General features: G+C 37.5%; 1 protein-coding gene across 5 annotated transcripts in view; it reads left to right on the forward strand.

Annotated features, from left to right (window-relative positions):
• LOC5576634 (pancreatic triacylglycerol lipase) overlaps positions 1–12,184 on the forward strand; it is a 98,057-nt gene that overhangs the window by 84,816 nt on the left and 1,057 nt on the right. For 3 of the 5 annotated variants that reach the window (XM_021840079.1, XM_021840081.1, XM_021840080.1), the window contains 3 exons: positions 5,002–5,877; positions 5,954–6,169; positions 6,244–6,577. In XM_021840079.1, coding sequence (XP_021695771.1) covers positions 5,002–5,877; positions 5,954–6,169; positions 6,244–6,577 — 1,426 coding nt within the window. Of the gene's footprint in view, positions 1–3,823; positions 4,938–5,001; positions 5,878–5,953; positions 6,170–6,243; positions 6,582–12,184 lie in introns of those variants that run through there. The other 2 variants (XM_001662741.2, XM_021840083.1) reach the window with 2 other exon arrangements.

Raw genomic sequence — 12,184 nt, forward strand, 5'->3', positions numbered from 1 at the left:
TACACAATACCCAAATAATTCTTACAATTGACTCTTACCAATAAGACCAATCCAAATTCCGAGAGTATTTCTATGTGATTCTCTCAGGAATACTAACTGTTTGCCATATAACTATAAGACAAGATTTCAACAGGGCCATCACAAGAATCTCAGCATTCTCGTTAGATTCCCAATGTTTTTGCTCACTATTTTCGCAATTTTTTTTACTAAATTTGCACAGACTTTCAACATAACTCCAACAGGATTCCCTCAGTATATCCTTGGGTTACCATTTAACAATTCCCACTGGAATGCCAGAATCCTCACTGGAATACAAGCATTCAACACTAGAATCCCAAAATCTACACTAGATACACAGCTAAAAAAATGTTGTAAATTTAAGTTTATTTTCATGCACATATTTGGAGCATCAAAATAAACCTAAATTTCAACGACCAATCCATTATTTTTCAATCGAATTCACATTAAATTTACACGGTCATGTAATATTCAACCATTTCTAGTTGAAAATTGAATGTATATTCATTTAAATTTACATGATACTGTAACAACACACGAATTTGAATTATTTTTACAGTAGACTTCAAATTACATCACATTGAAAATTAAATATTTTTTTCTGTGTATCCATGATCTATGCTGGAATCCAAAGATCCACTCTGGAATTCAAGAATCTACACTGGAAACTCAAACTCTTCACTGGTATCCATCAATGAAACCCTAGGATCCAAATCTGAAATCCATACTGGAATATCCCAGGATACCCAGTGAATTTCAAAGATCTACACTAAAAATGCATTATCTTCATTGGTGTTCAAATATCTACACTGAAATCCTAAAATCCACACTAAAATCCCAGCATTCACATTAGAAACCAAGGACCCATGTTCTAATCCTGCGGTTCACACTAAAATTGCAAGGTCCATCAATCCTGAAAACCCAAGGTCCCTACTGAAATCTCAGGTTTCACATTGTAATTCCAGGATCCACACTGGATTCCAAGAATCAACACTAAATTCCTAGAATCCACACTGGGTTTCGCAAAATCCACACTGGATTCCCAGAATCCACACTGGATTCCCAAAATCCACATTGTATTCCCAGAATTTATACTGGATTTCAAGAATCCACACTGGATTCCCAGAATCCATACTGGATTCCCTGAATCCACATTGTATTCCCAAAATCTATACTGGATTCCCAGAATCCACACGGGATTCCCAGAATCCACACGGGATTCCCAGAATCCACACGGGATTCCCAGAATCCACACTGGATTCCCAGAATCCACACTGGATTCCCAGAATCCACACTGGATTCCCAGAATCCACACTGGATTCCCAGAATCCACACTGGATTCCCAGAATCCACACTGGATTCCCAGAATCCACACTGGAGTCCCAGAATCCACATGGGATTCCCAGAATTTACACTACAATCTTAGCGTCCACACTGAAACCCTACGATCCACACTATAACTCCAGGATTCACACTGGAATCCCAGGATTCTGCACTGGAAACCCTGGATCCACATTGGCATCCCAGGATATATTCTGAAATCTCAGAATTTACTCTGGAATCCCGAAATCCACACTGACTTCCGGCACAGAAACCATTCTATAATTGTTCAGGAATCTCTGATTTGCAAACCACGCTTATGGTAGTATAAGACGAGCGTGGTGATGCCGACAAGAGCTGGTGACAAAACAGAAATGTTTCATGCTGATAGCGCAACCTAGAGGAAGAAATATTAATTAAAAAACCTGTCATTAGACTGCCCATAATGTCTTTCACAACTTTTTCAAAGATACCAACCATCCATTTTGTCTAAAAAATTAACTGTATTCAGAAATGTTACTGATCTCAAAATAGATCACTGGGCGTTCGAGGCATCTGATCTCAAAATAGATCACTGGGCGTTAATGGGTTAAAATCGCTGTATCTTTAAAACGGTAAAAGTTAGCCTGATTTTTCCGTACACCTTTTTTGTTGTAAATTTTGCGTACTTTCATAAAATCGAGTTGAAAATCATAACTTTTTTGTCCATGATTTCTCCATCTTGACCCACTGTGCAAAAGACTTCATTTTTTGTCTACTTGAACATATAAAAAATAAAAAAATCAAAAATACGATTTTTGAAAAAAATGATTTTTAAGCTTTATTTTCGATATTTAAAAAATTACAACATTTTTTTTTTTTACAGTGTATATTTTTTTCCAGATAGTCCCAACAATAACCTAAAACTTTGCGGAAGGCACCAAACTGATCGGACAAACCGTTTCTAAGTTATAATTTTTTGAAAATTATTAAGGATTTTTTTTCTTAGGCCCTTCTCAAAAGTAAGGCTAGAGACAAAATGGCGAGCCGACGATGCAAAAAGGCATTTTTGGGCATAAAGAAAGCATGTGCAAAATTTCTTCCAAATCAAAAAATATAAAAATGAAATTTGGGAAAAAAGTCGTCATTTTCTGTGGAACCGCTTATTGGTATATTATATTGTATATAATCGCATAACAGTCTCGCTACGATTTTTCTGCATTTTAAGGCAAATTTTCAACTTGAATTCAAAAGAAATTTATTAGGTTTATTCGTATACTCAACAAACAGTGATATGTAGAAATTTAACACATTTTAGGCCAAACAGAGACTCAAAATGGAGCGAAATTGTTTCCACATTTCAATCGTCTTTTTCTCAGTTTGTAGTTTTCCAACATGGGACTGTAGTGCAAAGAGAGGCAGTATATTTGGATTTCCAAAATTGTTAGCACTGTTTTCTTAAACAATTCGTTCAGGTATTCTTCTCGCAGAGGTTCTTAGGATTCATAGAGCCGATTTTCTCCACAGATTTAGCTACGAATGTCTCCTGCCTTTTATGCAGAGAGTTCTTCAGCAGACTCTTCCGGAAATTTCTCGAATAATTTGTCAAGTGGGCGTTGAATGGGAAAAAAGTGAAGCAAATTTTCCATCCATTCCATCCAAAACTCATTATGTGTTTCCGCCAAAAAATGTTTTATCAGTTACCCCAGCGATTCGTCCGAATATTTATATACAAATTTCTCGAGCGACTCCTCCCGAATTTTTCAGGGATTCTTGCAGAAAATCCTAGGGGTAGTATCCAGTGTTCCTTTTTGGGGTTGTCCTGGATGAAAGTTTTACAAAAAAATATGAAGTAACTTGATAAATTAGTGGCGGAAATTCATTGAGCACATCTTTGAGAACTTTTGAAAGTATTTCTGGAGGAATTCTTGATGTAATACCTTAAAAAATCCTAGACTGATTTTTGAGATAATTTCTAGAATTATTTTTTAAATGTTTTCTAGTTAAATTGGAGTATTGAGAAGATTCTTGATATTTTTCTGAAGAATCCTTGAATGAATTTTTGGGGTCATATGGAATAATATTGAAATATGGTTAAAAAAAATCCTGGATAAATTCAGAAAAAAAAATCTGAGAAATACTTCGAAGAATCGTTGGATAAAATCCGGAAGAAATATTTAGAGTATAACCTGAAGGAAACTTATAGAAAATGCTTGAATTACCTTCTGACGTCATTCCTGGAGAACATCATGGAAAAATTTAAAAACATGAGATTACCTTATGAGGATGCGCAGAGAAATGTTTGATCGAGTTCTTTAAGGAATACTCATAATAATTCCTAACAGCACAGATAACAGATGTCCATTAGTTGAAAAGACTAGCGCCGTCACACATCGTGTTAAGTCAATCAGAGCCAGTGGTGAATATCAGTAATTTGAAATATTTCATATTCACTTCAGGCATCTCCCATGACAGCTTGACGACCACCACGATGTTGCTACAAGTTGTCTTACACAGTTTCACAATCGGACTTGAACGTCTGTTATCTGTGTTAACAGTATTTCTTGGTTGCTTGTAGTTCGTTTTTTTTTTTAATAGGGTTTCAAAGCCCCTGTTTTTGGATACGCAATCGTTACCAGCCCTTTAATCATAAAAAAGTCTTGAAAATGCAAAAGAACATTAATTCTTGATGTGAGCAGATGAAACAAATACTTTGAGCATTTAGCTTTAAATAAGCGGATTTATTTCCCTTTCAACATGCCAGTGATTTGATATTTGAGAACAACTAAATTGGACATCGTGCGTAAACAACTGTTAAGTCCGATAATCAATATATTTTCATAGCATACCGCAAACATTTAAAAGATAGATAGACCTTCTAACTTTTTAGTACCAGTTGTTGCCATGCCCTATTTCACTATACGTTTGATTGTTTTAAAATTTTGAAAAGTTTTTGTTGTTTGAACCACCGTGCCCATAACTGGTACACTTTCCCTAAGTAAAAGAAAACCGAAGTTAGTACCACAGATAACAGATGTTAATACTAGTACTATACTATACTGTGTTAGTACTGAGCCAGTTAATTCCACTAGAGCTATGGAGAGATGACTGTAGTACTAAAGCTCTTCCTCGTTCTTTCCATTTCTGGCGTTACGTCCCAACGAAAAAGTTTCCAATCTAAAAAAAATCTGGCGTTTGGTTTTGATTTTCTATTACAATTGCATCACAGTATCGATGCAGGAAAAAATCGTTCCTAGAGTTTATTATGCATCAAATCCTACTATCATATGTACATCATTTTCAGGTCTACTTAAATTAATCGAAGCATATTATTATCCTGTACGTCCAATACGTATGGAATTGTAAATACATATATTTATATTATTTCATTATACATACTTACTGGAATGCGAAGAAGTAGAGTTTGAGCAGCCCGTAACATCTTCATCCCCATCATACCGTTATCGTATTACTGAACACTGATCCCATTAACGACAATTTACAGCTCTTACGAAAACCCCCCGATTGCGACGTGACCAACTCATGAGTACCTCTCTTCAACTACTTTCAACTACTTTACAGCAACTATCCAAGACGATTTACTCGTACTTTCCAAATGGGTGATAGTAGCAATCGAAAACATTCCCGAAATAATACCACCCAATTCCCCCTTTTCCCACGCAGATGAAAACATGACCCGTTGCTACGGTGAGCTGGGCTGTCTGAACATCACCAAAGAATGGTACCATCTGATCTTCCGACCGTTCAACGTATTCCCACTGCCCCGGAGTGTGATCAACACCCGGTTCATCCTGTACACGGAGAAGAACCCGACCGACGGCCAGTTGCTCCAGGCCGAAACGAAGGAAACCATCATGAAGAGCAACTTCCGCTCGGATTGGGATACCAAGTTCATCATCCATGGGTTCATCGATACCCCACTGTCCAACTGGGTATCGGAGATGCGGGATGAGCTGATCACTCGCGGTGGGCTCAACGTGATCGTGGTGGATTGGGCCGGTGGATCATTGCCTCTCTACACGCAGGCTACGGCCAACACTAGACTGGTAGGATTAGAGATAGCTTATCTGATCAAGAAATTGACGGAATACAAAGGACTTAGGGCGGAGGACGTTCATCTAATAGGGCACTCGTTAGGGGCACACACCGCTGGGTACGCTGCGGAGAGGACTCCGGGTTTGGGTAGAATTACAGGGTTAGATCCAGCTGAACCGTACTTCCAGGGGATGGACCCTATTGTAAGACTGGACCCGTCGGATGCCTCTCTGGTAGACGTGATCCACACCGATGGACGAAGTGTGTTCCGGTTGGAGATACCCGGATATGGCATGTCCCACGCTTGCGGGCATTTGGACTTCTATCCAAATAATGGCAAAGAACAGCCGGGTTGTGCCCTCTCGCAGGAAGGAGCTGCCACCATTCCTCTGACGCTGATCAAAGACGGAATCGAGGAAGCGTCCCGGGTTCTACTAGCTTGTAACCATATAAGAGCCATTAAGTTATTTATCGATAGTATTAACGGAAAGTGTCCGTATGTAGGTAAGTTTCGAAGTATCAATGATCTGATTGTGTATAATTCAACATGTAACTAAATAATTCGGATAAATATCTGCAGCCCATCGCTGCCCCTCCTATCAGCATTTCCTGAGCGGGAACTGTTTCAAATGCACTTCCGGAAACTGTGCTCTAATGGGTTATCACGCGTCGCTTCCAATCACAACCACCAGACAGAATATTTCTGAAAACGATATCGCGGTCGGCTCATCGATTCCGGTAGCGCCCCAACCGGGCAAGTACTTCCTAGCGACTGGAAGGGATTTCCCATTCTGTCGTAAGTTTCACCCAAATCCTCTCTATCAGATCAGAAGCCTTCTCAAATTTCCATCTACTTCTATTTATCCCCAGAACGCCACTACCGGTTCACAATCGAGCTTGCCAAGCCAAAAACAGCGGAGCCATGGGTCCAGGGCCACCTAACGGCTGGGATCTTCTCGGAGCGGGGTGCAATCCGAAGTCTGGACCTCACCCCAAAGGGCACGGCACGGTTTGAGCATGGCACAGTCTACCAGGTTGTGGTTACCAATCCACACGATCTGGGCGATCGAATCCGTAAGGTGGAACTGGCCTGGACGCACGACATGAACGTGCTGGAGCCTACGACACTGTGCCTGTTCTGGTGCAACAACCATCTCTACGTAAAATCGATCCAAGTGGAAACCATGCAGATGCCATCGCGAGAGTAAGTATTTAGTTTTGGGCCAGTGGGAATGATCATCATCGAATCTACTGAGCAATTTCCAATTTCATTTGACGCGAAAAAAAAATAATTTTGGCGGCTACTTTGTATTATGTCACAATAAACGTATTTTACCATTAGCGAATCGCTCTGAGGACAGCATCAGAAAGCTGAGAATAAACTGAGTAAGATAGGTTACAGAAACTAGTTGAGCATATTTACCCTATGAAATGAACGATATGGATATGCTACATCATGTTCTACGATTTTGATTTATGTATACATAATTTTTTGTAGTTTTATCAGTTTTTTTTGTGATTTTGCATGTTTTGTGACATGAAATCATTAGGGGTCATTTTGACCCACTTTCTCCTAATATAAAAATCTGAAATTTTGCAAAACATCTTATTTTATATAGAAGAATAATCCCTGAAAATTTCAGTCTGATCGGAGAACATCAACAAAATTTCCCTTGGAAAGGGAGTTGCGGTTCTCGCGAACTGACTCTTAATTAAAAAATCTGGCGACCATCTTAAATTTTGACGCCATCTTTATTTTAAATAGTAAAACGAGTTTTACTCCTCGTTAGCACTTAACACGTTGAATTTCGTGACTACTGCTGAAAACAGGTCATGCTTACTCAACATATTATTATTCTTCTCTTTCCTGGCGTTACATCCCAATTGGAACAGAGGATTTTTCTCAGTTCTCAGCTTAATTAGTTGTAAAAACAGCCTCTTATATAGAAATTTTATTTTTATAATGCTTTTCATTACTTCATGAGGAGCTTCTCGAAGAAGTTTGATGCGAATTACTAGTTTATTTGCTGGATTGAGAAAGAAATTCATGAAGCAAGTATTTCATGTGGATTTCGGAAAACCAACCAAAATAATCAGTAGAGATATTTTTGAAAAAAAAAACAAACTGAGATAAAATTTTGGGGAAATGCCTGGAAAATTCAGATTCACATTAGAAGAAATCTGGGCTTATTCTACGAGTGGCGTGAAGTGATAATGGTCGGTGTCGTATTCGGGATGTTGCCCTTCAATAGACTCACACCAAAATATTCAATTCAATTTTGTCCCACCAAAATTTCCTCACGTGCACTGTTGGTTTGTGCTTTGAATGCAAGGTGCGTGCTTCTGCTAAACTGCCATATAAACTGACGTGTGAGTATTTATTTCTCCATGTTGAAAATTTGAACGACAATTCATTCGTCAACAAAACGAACGAAGGTTGACAGCTCTGTCGAGATAGTGGCGTTCTTGTTGACGAATTGGTTCGGCTTTCCTTTATTTATAAAGGCCCAAACACAATGATAGTGGAACGGCAACGGAAAGCGGGACCGGTACGCCAGCATGAACTATAACATGCTTGGCAACTCAGTGTTGACTTTCATTCGTTGACAGCTCAGTCGAGATGGTGTGATTCATGCTGGCGAATCGGTTTCACTTTCCGTTGCCGTTCCCTTATTATTGCGATTGGGCCTTAACTTTTTAATAAATTTTTGCAACAATTTATAGAAATTTCCCTAAAAAAAATCGTGGAGGAACAACTATAAAAGATTATGTGAATATTTCTGAGGAAATTCTTAAAATCATTTCATTAGGACCTAAAAAGACACCGACACGTTTATGCTTCCAGTGTACGACTTGCCCTTTGAAGGAAGCACCACACTAGGCAACGGACTAGCATGCAACACCCAGTGGCAAAGTCGAAATACGTTCCTGACGAAAAGTTTTTCGGGCTGAAGCGGGAATCGAACCCACACTCCTTGACTCGATGCGGCTATATGCTTGGTAACACTAACCGCACGGTTACAAAGCCCACTTACTGCAAATATTGATAAAAAAAAATCTGAAAGAATGACTAGAGCAATTTACGGAATCATATCTGGAAGAATGATACAGATAAATTATAGGAAATTATTCAAAGAAAATATTCACATGAACTCCTGAAAAAACTTCTGGAAATATTCGTTGCAAATTGTTTGGTATGATTTCCTTGGTTGTTTACCCAAAAACGGCTTCGATAAATTTATTCTTGAAGAAGCCCAAGCACGCATGGAACAATTGTTGAAAAACATACTACGTTGAAAACAAATTTCTGGAGAAGTTAAAAAATATTCCAAGATTCTTTGCTAATAATAATTGAAAAACATTTCGGAAAACTTATAAATATGTTTATGATTTCAATACTTTTCTGTAATTGAAGTAAAGAGCATAAATTTTCTTTCCAAGAGAATTACTCTCTGAACTCCCTAAAAATGAATAGCTCATTTCTTTTCGCTTGGGTGCTGTCAGTTCAATCAAAGATGGCGTCGAAACAACAAGTACTCCGCGAGCGTGTTGTACGGTTTTATGGGTTCACCGTGCGTTCTGAAAGAAAGGAACCCGACCAACTTGCCACAGTGCCGTCCCATTGACGATTTTTTCGGCTCGCTCAGTGCCCTAGTGTACAAAAATAAATGATGAGCGTATCCTTGGCCCGTTCACCACGAGGATCCGGAGTTGTATCCGGAAAATGGACGTCAGTGTCGTCCAGCGCTCTCGTGAGGGCATCACGACTAAGTTACTCTCCCGTGCAAAAGTTTGGGTTCACCCCCTAAAAAACATGCAAAAGTGTTCAGTCCATATCTCTGTGATTACACCGTCCAATTCAAACTCTCTAAACCGCATTCGAAAGGCAAAGAGTTATTCTTACTTCGTAAGTATTTTTCCAAAAACATTCTTTGAACTTTGTATACTAAATTTGTAATTAAAGTTGTGACATTTTTCAAAAAACACACTGAAAGAACATTACTTATTTCCTTAGAATTGGATCGACCAAAATTTTAAAACAGAGTGTCATTGGAATCGTAATCTTATATTATTTGAAGAGCACTCATGAAATTTTGGCGGAAAAATCTGAAAAGTATTCAAAATAAATGAAACCGTCAGTCAAGTCATCGTGCAAAAGTTTGGGTTCACTCCTCAGTATGGTGTATCGTGCAAAAGTTTGGGTTCACCTGAACTTACTTAAATCTGTGAAATCTTAAACCAATCATGTACGCGCCATTATTTGCGCTCAAAAAAGCTTTAAACTATTAAAATTAGTTGAAAAATGGCAGAGATATTGACAAAAATGATGTGCGTGTGGCTCAGATGAACCCAAACTTTTGCACGATTTACATCATACTGAGGAGTGAACCCAAACTTTTGCACGATGACTTTATTGACTGTTTCATTGATTTTGAATACTTTCCAGATTTTTCCGCCAAAATTTCGTGGGGTCTCTTCAAAGAATATAAGATTACGATTCTAATGACACTTTGATTTAAAATGTTGGTCGACCCAATGCTGAGGAAATTAGATATGATTTTTCAGTGTTTTTTTGAAAAATGTAACAACTTTAAGTAAAAATTCAGTAAAATTAAATAAAAGTTTTTTTTTAATACCTACATACGAAGTAAGAATAACTCTTTGCCTTCCGAATGCGGCTTAAAGAGTTTCAATTGGACGTGTAATCACAGAGATATGGACAGAACACTTTTGGTTGTTTTCGAGGGGGTGAACCCAAACTTTTGCACGGGAGTGTACATCATTTATTTATTTATTTATTATTATTTTTTTTTTTTTTTTTTGAGAGTAAGCATTATGTTTTTAATACAAATTACTGAATTCATTAAAATAATTTTTCACTGTGTGACTGAAGAAAATCTCATTTTTTATTGAACACCCGTTAGAAAAAAAACCGGTTGAAACCTCTACATGAATTCCTTGTGAAATTGGTGAACGATTACATGGAAAGTGCTATGAAATAATTCCTACAGAAATTTATGAAGTTTATGCTAAAGAAAACTATCTATGGGAAGGTTTGGGAAACTTTCTTGGAGGAATATCGGTTGGATTTCTAATATGAAATACCGAAAAAGTATTTAGTACTGAATTGGAGCAGTTTTAGAAGGCATTCCTGGAGAATAGGGTCCTAAAGCCCTGTCCCAATTTTAGCGCCAAACGCTTAAGTTTAGGCCAAAAACACGTGTTTACTCAATTTTTCAATGTTTTTTGTTTGTTTAAGTCCAAAAAACATGTTTTAATTTTTTTTTAGATTTTGTCACACCCCTTGGCTTACACTCAAATTTTGGGTGTATTTTGTTTTCCGTGTCTCTTCCGAAATGTCAGATAGGAACAACCCAGTGTTGAAACTAAAACCCCTGTGGTGTTTTTGTCGACTAAGCGAACGTCAAACATGATCAAATGTGTCAAGGTTCATTTATGGATCAATTTTTTAAATTAAAGTTTAAATATGATATAGCCGTTATTTGAGCGGGAAAAATTGCTAAAGTGCTTGCAATGACATGCTCTTTCGTATTTTTTCACGTATTATTCACGGGAAAAATGTTAGACATATTTAAAAACCAGCTCGCGAAAAAAATTTAATACATTTCAATAACAAATTAAAAAAAAACCTAGCAAAATTGCTTGGAAGCTTTCGTAAATAATCAGTTGTAACCTTTGATGATTCTCCGCAGCAATCCCAACATAAACTGTTGAATCTATTTTTTAAGCAATCCATAGAAAAGTCACTTGAAAAATGTCTAATAGAGCTGCAAAAAATATTATATGGGTAGGAGTTACTAGATGACAATCTCTTCAACTAATTACTGGACAACAGTTTAGAGAATTTTCTTACTAAATCATTCAAAATTTCATAATTGATTTTGGGAGAAATTGTGATAGGGAATTAGGTAAAGAGATACCTACATTGCAAGTAAAAAATCCAACGAGAAATTCATACAGAGATAGGAATCTCATAAATAATAGTGGATACTAAGAAGATTCTCAATTTAACTAAAATAAAGTTCTGGGCATTGTGTGGAATTTTTAGAATATTTCCCTGCGAAACAACTGAGAAAATGTCTGGGAAAATGAGTATAAACTCTCGAGAATTCGTGAAGAATCTGGATGCTGGATGAACTCTTGAAGCAAATCATGTATGAAATTGTTTTTGGAGGAATCCCTGCAAAAACTCGCGGAAAAACTTCTAGATAGGTTTTTAAAAATATTTCAGTAAAACTTAAACTTCTTATGTACTAGAAGCTGAAACCATGCTACACCTCGCGGCAGAATTCTATTTTTACAGATTGTGCATACAACATTGTTTGCAGTTCCGTAGAAGACCACTTGAGGGTATCAGAAATTATATCGGAATGCATTCACCATTATTTTACAATATCTGAAAAAATGTTGTGTTATGATTCATTACGCAACTCAAAACAGTTGCGTTATGAGAAAGCGTTGCGTAATGAATCATTCCAGCACTGGTTTCAGTTGTGTAATGACTATTCCCGCACTGCAATTTCAGTGCAGGAAAGTAGGCCGTTTCATGACAGATTGGCGTGATGAAAAACAGCCTATTACGATGAGAAATTGCAAAAACTACTATTTCGATACAGTCCTTATCATTAACAATTTGTCTTAAGGTGATATAAAAACAGCCAAATTTCGAATTTTCATGTTTACAGATCTAGAGAACTTGACAAGCGTTCGCGTTAAAAATGTGATCGATTGGAGATTGGTTGCATGCTGGTAATGATCAATCGATCAAATTTTTAGCACAGAGCGCTGT

The sequence above is a fragment of the Aedes aegypti genome, chromosome 2 (assembly GCF_002204515.2).
Source record: "Aedes aegypti strain LVP_AGWG chromosome 2, AaegL5.0 Primary Assembly, whole genome shotgun sequence".
NCBI classification, from domain to species: Eukaryota; Metazoa; Arthropoda; class Insecta; order Diptera; family Culicidae; genus Aedes; species Aedes aegypti.